Raw genomic sequence first — 12,416 nt, 5'->3', positions numbered from 1 at the left:
AGGCTGATCACCTGATTGTCTGATAAGCAATATGATCCATATTATGTCGGATGTGCATGTAAAAAGTCGGTCCTGCGCCTGATCTCTCGCCATTCGTGTCGGTCTTCCGTCCCACTGGGCTATATTATGAGAGTCAAGGAATAGAGAGTGCTCTAGTGTACTGCGCACACACTTGGGCACTATAAAATTACTCCTGCGTAACTGGCCTGATTTCAATGAAGCCGGCCACCGTCGCCGACACCGGTGTGGGAGCTATTATCTAATATATATAATTCTCGTGTCACGACGTGCGTAATTGAACTCCTCTGAAACGGCTCGACCGATTTTCGTGAATCTTAGCGATCATATCGGCTAGGGTTAAGAATCGGACAACATCTACTTTTTATATTGAAAAGTGCAATTGTTGAATAAATAATATTAAATTATTACAACTCGAGACTGACGGCGACCATTGTTTGTGCGACGGGATAGCGATGGACGTTGCCATTGTGACATACTTATTTAGTCACTTCAATAAAATAATACGGGAGAAATATGGCAAAACAACGTTTGCCGGAACAGCTAGTTATATTATATTATTCTGTCGGCCATAACCACCTAGACACTTTCCTGAAAACCAATTCCCCATCTGCACCGTAGCTATAGGCATCAGTTAGCGTTGTTTACATAGGCGCCCCCACTAACATTGCGAGGGAATGATAAGTACGTTGCTTCTTTATTAAGAGCCATAACAATATTTGTCTTTGCCAACTCAGGGGGTAGATAATATTATAAAGCTAATAACATATCTTACATACGCAAACAATTGTGTCTAATGAGCGTGGATTATTAATCGAAATATCCAAAGACTAGCGTGCTCTACGCGCGTAGAGCGAACTTACGCTATGTTAAGAGAAAATATTTTATTAAGGACCGTTGCGAGACGATAGTTGTATATTTTGCAAAAGTCATACGCGGCCCTAAACCAGCTAACTAGCTCCTGATTCTTTGGAATTCGGGGTATAAAGTAAGATATTACTTCAAGTCAGGAGTGTATATAGTTATATATACAATTATACATCTAAATAGGGTATTTGACAGATTTTAATTTTTATCTTGAATTACTTGGTTGCGATTCAAGTTTACCAAAAGTAATTTTTGTATTTAAATTACGTATTTCGTAAGAAACATGTAAATAAAAATTCAAAATTCAAATAAGCCGCCGAAACACTTTTTTCAGCAATATGGCGGCGCGCTTTGTATGTGACGTCACTTTCGTGTAAACCGATAGTCGTACCTATTCGTTTCATTTTTCAACTGCGCATGTGCAGTTTTCGCGTATGCGCAATAATTTTCAACTGCGCATGTGCAGCTTTCGCGTATGCGCAATAATAGAAATTATCATCAATTTCTGTCACATTTTGGCACATGACTTTGGCACTGATACTAATTTTCAACTTTACGCTTGTGCATTGCGTTGAATAACGAAACGAATACAACCAATATTATATATTTTAATCTGTTGTGTGAACATTACGCGACTATGTCGACGTCAGCATGACTATAGCCAATCCGAACCGTTTTCAAAAAAGTGGCGCGAAAAACAAAAAGCCATACATTTTTGTGTTTTTGTATATATTAATTGTTATTAATTTTTTAAAACTTATGTAAATCACATAAAGAACCATCATTTTATGAATGTAAAGCAAATAATTTGTTTGATATAGTCAACTCATGTCCTAATGATAACTTCATCGTATTAGGAGATTTCAACCTCCCGTTTATTGAGTGGCATCCTCAGGGAACTCATTTCACATCAAGCGGTTCATCACTCACTAGGAGCCATATTAATTTTATTGATACCCTTGCTCAATGTAACCTTTCGCAACGCTGTCAGGTTCGCAATCATAGCAATCGGTTTTTGGATTTAATTTTCTCGAACTGTGACCTTGCTGTTCATGCCTGTGATGATCCACTGGTACCTGAGGACATACCCCACCACCGGTCGCTTTGTATTTACCTCGAGCAGAGCTCAGTTAGTGATTTGGACACAAAAAGAAGAGAAAAATACTATTACAGAAGAGGTAATTTTGATGCAATTAACAATGCTTTATGCTAAATAAACTGGCAGGAACACCTAAATAATAAACCTCTGAAAGATGCATATGAGCAATATATAAATGAAACTGAAAGTTCCCTTGTTAGTAACCCTAAGGTTTTTTGGTCATACATCAAAAATAATTCCAAAACCTCATCATCTTTTCCCTCCTCGATGAACTATGATGGAGAGATAGCTACCTCAGGAGATGAAGCTTGTGATCTTTTTGCTTCGTATTTCCAGGCAAATTTTCTTAACTCCGATTCCCCAAGTAATAATTTTCATTTTGAAGCACCATCTAATCACGATTCAATTGGAGATATTCGTGTAGACCCCAAAAATGTATGTATACTTTTAAAATCAGTAAATTTGAATAAGGGCACCGGGCCTGATGACATACCTCCCCTATATATAGTCAAGTGTGCAACGGGTTTGGTAACTCCCTTGTCAATATTGTTCTCGCGGTCTCTGAGTGAAGGTTGTGTTCCAAATATTTGGAAGTCTGCATTTATCACGCCGGTGCATAAGGCTGGTGACAAGGCTTGTGTAAAAAACTATAGACCAATATCTAAGCTGTGTATCTTTGCAAAAATCTTTGAACGCATTGTGTAACGCGATATACCCAGCACTAAGAAATTGGTTTATCTCTGAGCAACATGGCTTTCTGAAGTCTACGTCCACAACATCTAATCTATTACTTGCTTATGATTATATTAGCTCAAATATGGATTCTAGCGCTCAAGTAGATGTAATTTTCACTGACTTTTCAAAGGCCTTTGATCGCATTGATCACTCCATTCTTCTCCAAAAGCTACTTCACGCGGGAATCCACGGAAATCTATACCGATGGTTCACTTCATACATCAGCAATAGGTCACAAGCTGTTGCTATCAATGGCTACTTGTCAAGATGGTCATTGGTACCATATGGAGTCCCACAAGGTTCACTTTTGGGACCTTTGCTATTTGGAATATTCCTCAATGATGTCTACACTTGTTTCCACTATTCGAAGTTTCTTTTGTACGCGAATGACAAAAAAATAATGAAGAATGTCAGCTCAACCCTAGACTGTCACCTATTACGAGAAGTTCAGTGATTACTGCATTATGAATAAGCTGGACCTAAATGTATCAAAATGTTATGCAATAACATTCAGCCGTAAATCTAATCTAATAAAAAACAAAGAAATAGTACTTAAAAATTCTATGAAAGATCTCGGAATCATAGTGGACTCAAAATTATTATTTGATGAACATGTAAATTATATAGTAAATAAAGCCTCTAAAGCTCTTGGATTTGTGATCAGATCTAGTTCAAATTTTAAATCTATTAAGGCTATTAAAATATTATACTGCTCCTATGTACGAAGTATCCTTGAGTATGGGTCGGAGGTTTGGAATCCTTCCTATGACATTTATAAAAATAGAATAGAGTCAATCCAGAGACGCTTCCTAAGGTTTCTTCAATTTAAGTCCCATCTAAACCTTCCTAACTATGAGGCAAGATGTAATAAATTTCATTTCCTGCCCTTATATCATCGCAGAGCCATTTCCGATTTGGTTTATTTAAGTAAAATTATGAACAACATTATTGATGCTCCAGATCTATTATTTAAATTCAATTTCAATGTCCCCAGAAGATACTTTCGCAATTACGTACCGTTCCATGTCCCACCCTATAAAACATTCTACCGCCGCAACTCATCTGTCTGTAGAGCTAGCGCACGTTTTAATAATTTTTATTTAGATAATAATATTGACGACATTTTTAAAATAAAAACATCTGAAATCTGTAAGCTTTTATCAAATGCCTATTTTAAAAATAAAAAATGAAAATTGTTACATACTTTGTATTGAGTTATAATTTCAATTACCTGTTATTGTGTTTTGTGAGTGCTGTGGTGTATTATTTCTTAAGTTTTGTAATATTCTTACTGATATTGACTGTTGTTTCTTAATTTGTTTACCTATACTTTTCATGTGGAGTCACTTGACTCATAGCTTATGTTATACTTTACGTCTTACCTTTACTTGCGAAAACTTTATAATTGGCTTTATGTTTTCTATTATAATTGTACTCTTACTGTATTTTCTGCAAGCTGTAAGTTTTCCGAATAAAATAAAATAAAAAAATAAAAAAAAAAATTACAAAAAAATCTTACTGTCAAATATCCTAATAGTTCATGTACGTAATACGTAGTCATAATATCGCCATAAACGGAAGCAACTAGTTGATATTGCACAATAACTCTTGATGTTTAGTATCTGTGAGTATTAGGAATTTCTATATTTAGAAACTCGTAAAGTCCAAAGATAGCTCTCAGAAATGCCCTCTAATTCACCCTGTAGCCTACGGCTGATACGAAATTAGGGTCATGCTTACACAACAACCGCATAAGGGCATCACACAAAACGGTGAGGCGATCTTATACGTAAATGCCAGGCCACAACCCTGCGTTTCGGCGTCACATCGCAAAAAACTATATTGCTTTTCAAAGGTTGTTTTTGCGATACGACGCCGCATCGCTGTGTCGTGGCTCGGCCTTTAGCAATGAAAATCTTGGCTACAATACTTCAATGCGTCGCGTTGTCGCAACGAATTAGCGCATTGTATGCCATTTAGCTGCGTTGTATGGACGCGCGACACCACAATGCTAGACGGCGACGGTGCAGCACTTCATTCTCCCACTTTAACTCCCGTCTGTCGTTTCATCAATGTATAACGTCCGGCTAAGCAACGCATCAATGTATGTAAAAAATGTTGAAGCATCCCCGATGTATCAACGCACCGAAAGCTTCGTTCTAAGATGATCACGTCCTATAAAATAATAACTGAAGAATTTTAACGGATACGATGTTTGCGAAATTTTAGTACTTGTAAAGACCCTTTTATAATTCGAAGAATTAACCGGAGGAATTCTTTTCTGCGAATATTTTGTTGAAGGTTGTACTTTAATATTAAATGACTAGCGATAAATAATTTGTCTATTAAAAATATCTCCTGGCATTTCACTCAACATTTAAAATACCACTTTCCCTGGACTTACGGGTTCATTTTATAGAAAATTCTTATGAACTCAAAAGGATTTATAGTGACTAGAATAGCTCGCTGCTTCATAGATTTAAAGACGAACTTTGGTCCTCTAAATTTTATTTGCCATAACATTTAATTTAATTGTAAAAATCATAAATAGAACACTTTGGTATCCACTTTTTATTTACTGAATAATAAACTTTAAAGTTAATCACTTATAACATAAAGAGAGACATAATACAGAATTGAAGTCAGATTTTTTTGACTTAAATTGATACGATGAATTTATTTAGTCAATAGCACTTGTAATTTTATACACCAAAACTGGAACAACATTTAAAACATGTAGAGATATTTGTATATTTATAAATAAAAAAAAATACTTCATACAGAAAGACAACATTTCTATTTAATCATGTAACTGAGTAAATATTATCGTAATGTTAAGTAACTATAGTCAAAACTTGATCGCCAAGTCGTCTTGATATCACACTTCAACCATGATGACTTGTCGAAGTCATTAGTGACTCAATTAACAGATAATCAAGTCGGCGATCAGATGCGATTGCTAAACGATTGATTTGAACTATTTCCCTGATTATACAGGCACAAGTCACTATCGTTTCAGAGCGTCCGTGGTGTAGTACCCTTGGTACGAACTCAAAAGGTGCAGGTTCGATCCCGGGTAAAGGTAGTAATGAGAGATTTTCAGATCTCAGGTGGTCCGTATGCTAGGGACACTCGTACGGTGAAGGCAAACATCGTAAGTAAACCCGTACATAGTTGGTCCTAGACATATTGACCTGTTCATTCCTCTGGACTAGATCAACTATTTTGCGAGAATGTCGCATGTGCTTGGGCATACGGACATTTAAATTCATGTCCCAGGCACTTTAGTATTTGAATTATATTGGTTAATTCACTCTGAAAATACTGTATACATCATCCACAACGAATGCCAGGTACTTGTATTATCGATATAATGAATTTGGACTAGTCGAATACTGCTAACCACTAGAATTCACCATTCTCCATCATGGGATGATGCGATTCTAAAAGTTAATAGCACAATAACTCTAGACATCTAGACAAGAGCTATCATGTTCTGAACGTTACGTGAATAAGTCGTTAACTACTAAAACGGGGTATGTGGTCTAAATATTCCATATTACTATCCCATAATATAATATTATAAATGCGAAAGTGTGTCTTTTTTATATAAAATACGGGGGCAAACAAACAAACGGGTCACCTGATGAAAAGCAACTACCGTCGCCCATGGTCACTCGCAACATAGAAGATTTGGAGGTGCGTTGCCGGCCTTTTAATTCTGCTGGTGACAGTTTATTCTAGAGTGTCAATTACCTATTTACCTATAATTACCGAGTGAAATAATAATAATAATAATAGCTCCCACACCGGTTTCGGTGACGGTGGCCGGTTTCATTGAAACCAGGCCAGCTACGCAGGAGTAATTTTATAGTGCGCAAGTGTGTGCGCAGTACTCAAGAGCACTCTCTATTCCTTTACTCTCATAACCCAGTGGGACGGACGACCGAAACGACTGGCGAGAGTCTAGATCTGAAGAAAACACACGCGTTAGTTGTTCTTCTTCTTTTTTATTAATGGCTCCTTTGTGAGTTGCCAGTATCAGAGTGTTTTGGCAAAGACTTTACTTTATGAGATGGCTTTATGAAGAAACAAGGTTACGGTATGATGAGACGCGTACGGTGACTGTTGAAAAATCTAGGGTTAGTCCTGTACACCTTACAATTTAATACTGTTAGTATAAATGTAATATGAACATAAAGTTTCAACTAAGGGAGTATTTACAGAGGACAGAACTGAAGTAAAATTGATAGGGCGAGGAATAGTAGGGGGAAGGAAATCGTATAAGGAAGGTTGGTATCTTGGGCAAGAGAAAAAAATATGATCTAGAGTGCCCTCGTCTAGGCCGCATTCACATAAGGAGCTATCTCGGACCCTAATCTTTGCTAAGAAAACAGGCGTGCAGCAGTGTCCTAGCCTCATGCGACAAATTGTTGAACACACTGTTTTGCTTGCCTTTTTGAATTTAAAAAACCATGGCTTTACTGGAATAAAAATGCGTTAGTTGTTGCAACCAAGAGTGCAATATTTTATTCAATGTCATTACGACCATAGATACATGGAACACAGATAATACAGAACCGATTCACAGACAATTATCAGTAATGTGTGCATTTTAGTTACTTTACACTGTAAGTAGTGTAAAGTAACTAAAATGAAAGAATATTTTGATATTATTTCAATATCTCCACTTATCAAAATAATCTAATTACTAATATATATATATGTATGTATATATATATATATATATATATATATATATATATATATATATATATATATATATATATATATATATATATATATATATATACATGCCTCCATGTACCAGAAACAAAAACAAAAAATATTCTATGTTAACAATATAAGTAATTAATTAACAATATCTAAATAATACTTTCAATGCCTAGCCTTTTAACAAATTCATTGTGTTTTATTTTACTCAGACCTTTTGTCAACAAGTCAGCAGGCATTTCTGTAGTTGAAAGATGTACAACCTTTACAATGTTATTAGCAACTACTTCCCTGACAAAATGGTGGCGTACATCTATATGTTTTGATCTCTTATGAAACAAAGGGTTTTCAGTCAATTTTTTAGCACCCTGGTTGTCATTGTATATAATGACAGTATAATTACAGTTTACAATTTCTGATACTAAATTCTTTAAATATATAGCTTCCTTACAGGCTTCGCTTAATGCCATATATTCGGCCTCTGTACTGGACAACGCTACAGTTGGTTGCTTTCTGCATCCATAAGATATTACTCTCCCAGATAATTTAAAACAGAAACCTGTATAGGACTTCCTATCAATAGTGTTTGATGCCCAATCTGCATCCACAAAACCTTCTAAATTTTTATTATCATTTTTAAACATTAGACCATAAGATTTTGTTTTATGTAAATATTTGACAATTCTTTTTGCAGCTTTTCAATGAACTAATGTGTAACAATTATTAAATTGGCTTAAATAACTGATATGTACATAAGGCTTCCTATCAGCTGCTGATAAGGATATTGTTTTTGAACAATTTTTGATTTTTCTAACTTTACATTACACTCAATTGGAGTATCTACATGGTTACAGTAAGACATTTTAAATTTATTTAAAATATGTTCTACATAGTGCTCCTGATCTAAAGAAATACATCCATTCTCATACACTTTTACCCTCATACCTAAGCATCTTTTAATTTGTCCTAAATCTTAAGTTTTAAAATTTGACATCAAAATACTTTTTAATTCATTTGTTAATACATTGCTATTTGAAAAAATAAAGAAATCATCGACAAATACAGTTATTAAAATTTATTTGTAAAAGAACTAAATAAAAAACATATTAAAATTAAATTCAAATTAGAATGTGAAGATAATAACACTCTACATTTTCTCGATTTATCTATTACTAGAGTTAATAATAAACACAGTTTTGGAATCTTTCGCAAGCCGACATATACTAATACTACTATTCATGCATCGTCATGTCATCCTTGGCAACACAAACTCGCGGCCTTTCATAGTTACGTTCATAGATTATTATCAATCCCTCTTAGTAAAGATAATTATCAAAATGAGCTTAATATTATTTTCCAAATTGCGATATCCAACGGATATAGTCCAAAAATCATTAATAATATTTTGAAAAATAAAAACAAGAAAGAACTGGTTAAGTTTTTGTACGCAGGTCCTATTGATAAAGAGATAGTTAGATATAAGTCCAGTTTGACCTACATGGGAGAGGTATCTGCACGCTTATCCAAAATAATGAAAAGCAACGATATGCATGTCGCATTCAGGACAAATAATACTTTAAAACATCATTTGTGTCATAATAAAGACCAGATTGATAAAAAATATCAATCCGGTGTCTATAAGATCGATTGTCCTGAATGCGATAGTGTATACGTGGGTCAAACTGGACGCAGCTTCGAGACTCGGTATAAAGAACATATCGCGGCTTATAGAAATGGTCATCCTGATAAGTCACATTTTGCTAAACATCTTTTAGATAGTAATCATACTGTGCCCGATGGCCATTCCTATAAAGTTTTACATAAATGCGATAAAGGCTTTCGGCTGAGCGTGTTGGAACAATTAGAGATCATAAAAGAAAAGAAAAATAACAGATTTGCATTGTTGAATGACCAAACTTGCTTGACTACGTCACCGCTTATTAATATGTTCGGGGGTACTAGTGAGAGTAGTGGGGGTAGTGGGGATAGTAGCGGGGCTCGATAGTGTATAAAAGGCGGTGTTTTGGCCGTTGGCGGCACTTAACGGACGTTGTTCGTAGAGTCCACATCCTGAGGATGCTCCGGTGTTGGGGCGAAACGCGCGTCGAGGTTTTCAACCTGCATGGTGGTGAGGGGCCTTGCACGGATTTGCCAACATTATTGCTTGTGTGGTGGTGGTGTTTGCAAGTTCTTGCATGCGAGTGTACGCATAGGCAGTGTGGGAGGAGGGAGGTGCTGTACGCATGCCTATGCGTACACTCACTCATTTACTTAAAGGTGGAAGTTGTTTTCGCGGAATATTGCTAAAAATAATAACAAACTAAATTTATTAAAATTTGCTCATTATTTACTTTCTTGCTATATAGACAAGGTTCTAATTTAGACTTAGCGTAGCCCTGGCTTAGTAAACAATCATTAACCCTCATATTCCATTGCCTAGCAAATTGTTTCAGGCCATAAATAGCACGTTTTAAATTAAGTACACTATTATTTTTACATTCTAAATTAGGTGGTACCTGCATTTAAATTTTTTCATCGAGGTAGCCATTTAAAAAAGCTGTACTTACATCAAGATGGGTAATTTTAAATTTTAATTTCACACTAAACTCATCGCCGAGGCGCACAAGCGATCACGTTTAGCCCGTCAGCATTATCGGACGGGTCAACGAACGCCGCCGCTGCCGTCCCCGCCCGCGCTCCCCTCCCGGTTGCGCCGACGCCGAGTCCACAGGCGACTCAGCAAAACTACGCGACTGTTGCTGGTCGCCCCGCGCCTTCCCCGCGGGCGCATAAAAATGGGGAAAATGAGAGTCGTAAGGCTTCGGAGAGTCGCAAGACTACGGAGAGCCGCAAGGCTACGAAGAGCCGCAAGGCTAAGTCTTCTCGACCTGGCAAGGACGAGAGCAGGAGGTGCGATGAGGAGGGCTTCATACTGGTGGAGAGAAGGAAGAAGAAGCCCGCCGCCCGCAACCATCGCGGCACCGCGCCATATGTACCTGAGCTGCGTCTGCGGAGCGAGGTCCCCGCGACGCCCCTGTACATATCCCGCCTGCACTGGTCCATGGAGGTCGAAGATGTCGTGGACTACATCAGTAAGAAGACATCCATCCACTTGAGGGTCGAGCGTCTGCAGTCTCGCCACAAGGTCAACTTCAGTTCCTTTGTGGTGAGAGTACCGACGCATCTTCTCCCGACCTTTGAAGCGGAGGAATTCTGGCCGACTGATGTGGTTTACCGAAGGTTCCGGGGGAGACTCCGGAATGAAGCGCGCGTCACGTCGCCGTTAATTCGTGATAATGTGTAGTTGTTAAGTTTATATAATTTTTATGTATGTTAGTCATTAAGGTATATATTGTATGGGCCTACGTAGCCTGATTTAAATAAATAAATAAAAAAAAAAAAAAAAAATAAACGAGCCCGATATCTCACTTTGTTATCACTTTCGAATTTTCTTTTAAATACCCACTTGCACTTTAATCACTCTATCAGCTTCCTTGTCTGACACTATTTCCCAGGCTTGGTTTTCTTCGAAGGCTTGTAACTCTTCCTTCATTGCCTGTTTCCACATTTCACTCTCAGGACCTGTTGTCGCCTCCTCGTAAGTGATATCTTCATCGCGAGACCCTAACTCGTCCACAACACAGAGGTTAGATATGCCATACCTCTCAACTGGTTTTCTGACACGCTTCGTAGTTATGGGTTCTTTTCCTGGACTCAAATCACTTTCTTCTCCACATAATGTATGGTAGGAGTCATCCGATGTCAAATCTGAGCTAGATATTATGTCGTTCATATAAGTGGGATCATCTCCACTTAACACAGTATTACTTATCTCAGTTGTTTCTTCTCCTTCTGAGAGTTGATCCTGCTCCTCACTTTTTTCTTCTACTACAATCTTAGCCATCTCGCAATCTTTTTCATTCTTTTCCATTATAGTCACATCTCGGCTTGTAGTAATCTTTTTAGTTTCAGGATTATATAATCTATATCCTTTAATACTTTCAGGATAGCCTACTAAAATAGATTTCACGGCTTTTTTATCCCACTTTTGTCTCTTAATCTTAGGCACATGCACCATCACAGGACTTCCAAAAACCCTCACATGACTGAGATCTGGCTTTATCCCTGTCCATTTCTGAAATGGTGTCATCTCTCCTAGACCTGAAGCCGGCGACCTATTCTTTAGGTAAACTGCCGTATTAACTGCCTCTGCCCAGAAACTTTTATTAAGTTCAGCCTCAAAAAGTAGACATCTCGCACGTTCCACCACTGTCCTATTGAAACGCTCACATAGGCCATTTTGTTCGGGAGTATAGGGATTAGTCTTTTGATGGACGGATGGCATGGATGGATGGACCTTTTGCTTTCAAATATTCTTCCATCTGTTGTGAGCAGAATTCTCCTCCATTATCAGTCCTCAGACTTAATTCTATTTCCAGTTTGTTTTTCAACCATATTTTGAAATTCTTTGAAAAACATAAGGACTTGATTTTTCTCTTTCAGGAAATATACAAAGGCCATTCGGCTAGCATCGTCCACGAAGAGTAGAAAATATTTGGCATGGCCCAATGATTTGGTCTCCATGGGCCCGCATAAGTCAGAATGGACAACTTCTAATAATGTTTCACTTCTTTTATGTGACGATGAGAATGGTAAACGAGCCTGTTTTGCCTCACAACATACTTCACAGCTTAACTTGGTTATGTCAGCCTTCTCTGTGTAGTCCCTCTACTGCTCCATTTTTCATTTCGTCGTTACTGTTGATATTTGCTAGTCTTCTATGCCATCGCCTTGCGTCTGCTGTGTGAATTGCTGCCGCTACAAGCATCTTCTCTGACTTCACTGTATGCAATTTGTACACTCCATTTTGTAAATCTGCTACTCCTATTAGCACATTATGTTGATTACGGATGTAACAAGCGTTTTTGCTAAACGATACTTTGTTTCCGTTTGCTATCAACTG

The 12,416-nt window shown here is 37.3% G+C and overlaps 1 protein-coding gene across 1 annotated transcript in view; it reads right to left on the bottom strand.

Annotated features, from left to right (window-relative positions):
- LOC121731214 (ionotropic receptor 40a) overlaps positions 1–11,384 on the bottom strand; it is a 48,799-nt gene extending 37,415 nt beyond the window's left edge. Inside the window, exon 1 of the mRNA XM_042120569.1 lies at positions 10,916–11,384. Coding sequence (XP_041976503.1) covers positions 10,916–11,384 — 469 coding nt within the window. The remainder of the gene's footprint in view (positions 1–10,915) is intronic.
- Positions 11,385–12,416: the final 1,032 nt, after the last annotated feature.

The sequence above is a fragment of the Aricia agestis genome, chromosome 10 (genome assembly GCF_905147365.1).
Source record: "Aricia agestis chromosome 10, ilAriAges1.1, whole genome shotgun sequence".
NCBI lineage: Eukaryota > Metazoa > Arthropoda > Insecta > Lepidoptera > Lycaenidae > Aricia > Aricia agestis.
Note: the sequence above shows the minus strand (reverse complement) of the source record. Positions and strands in the feature narration are given on the sequence as shown.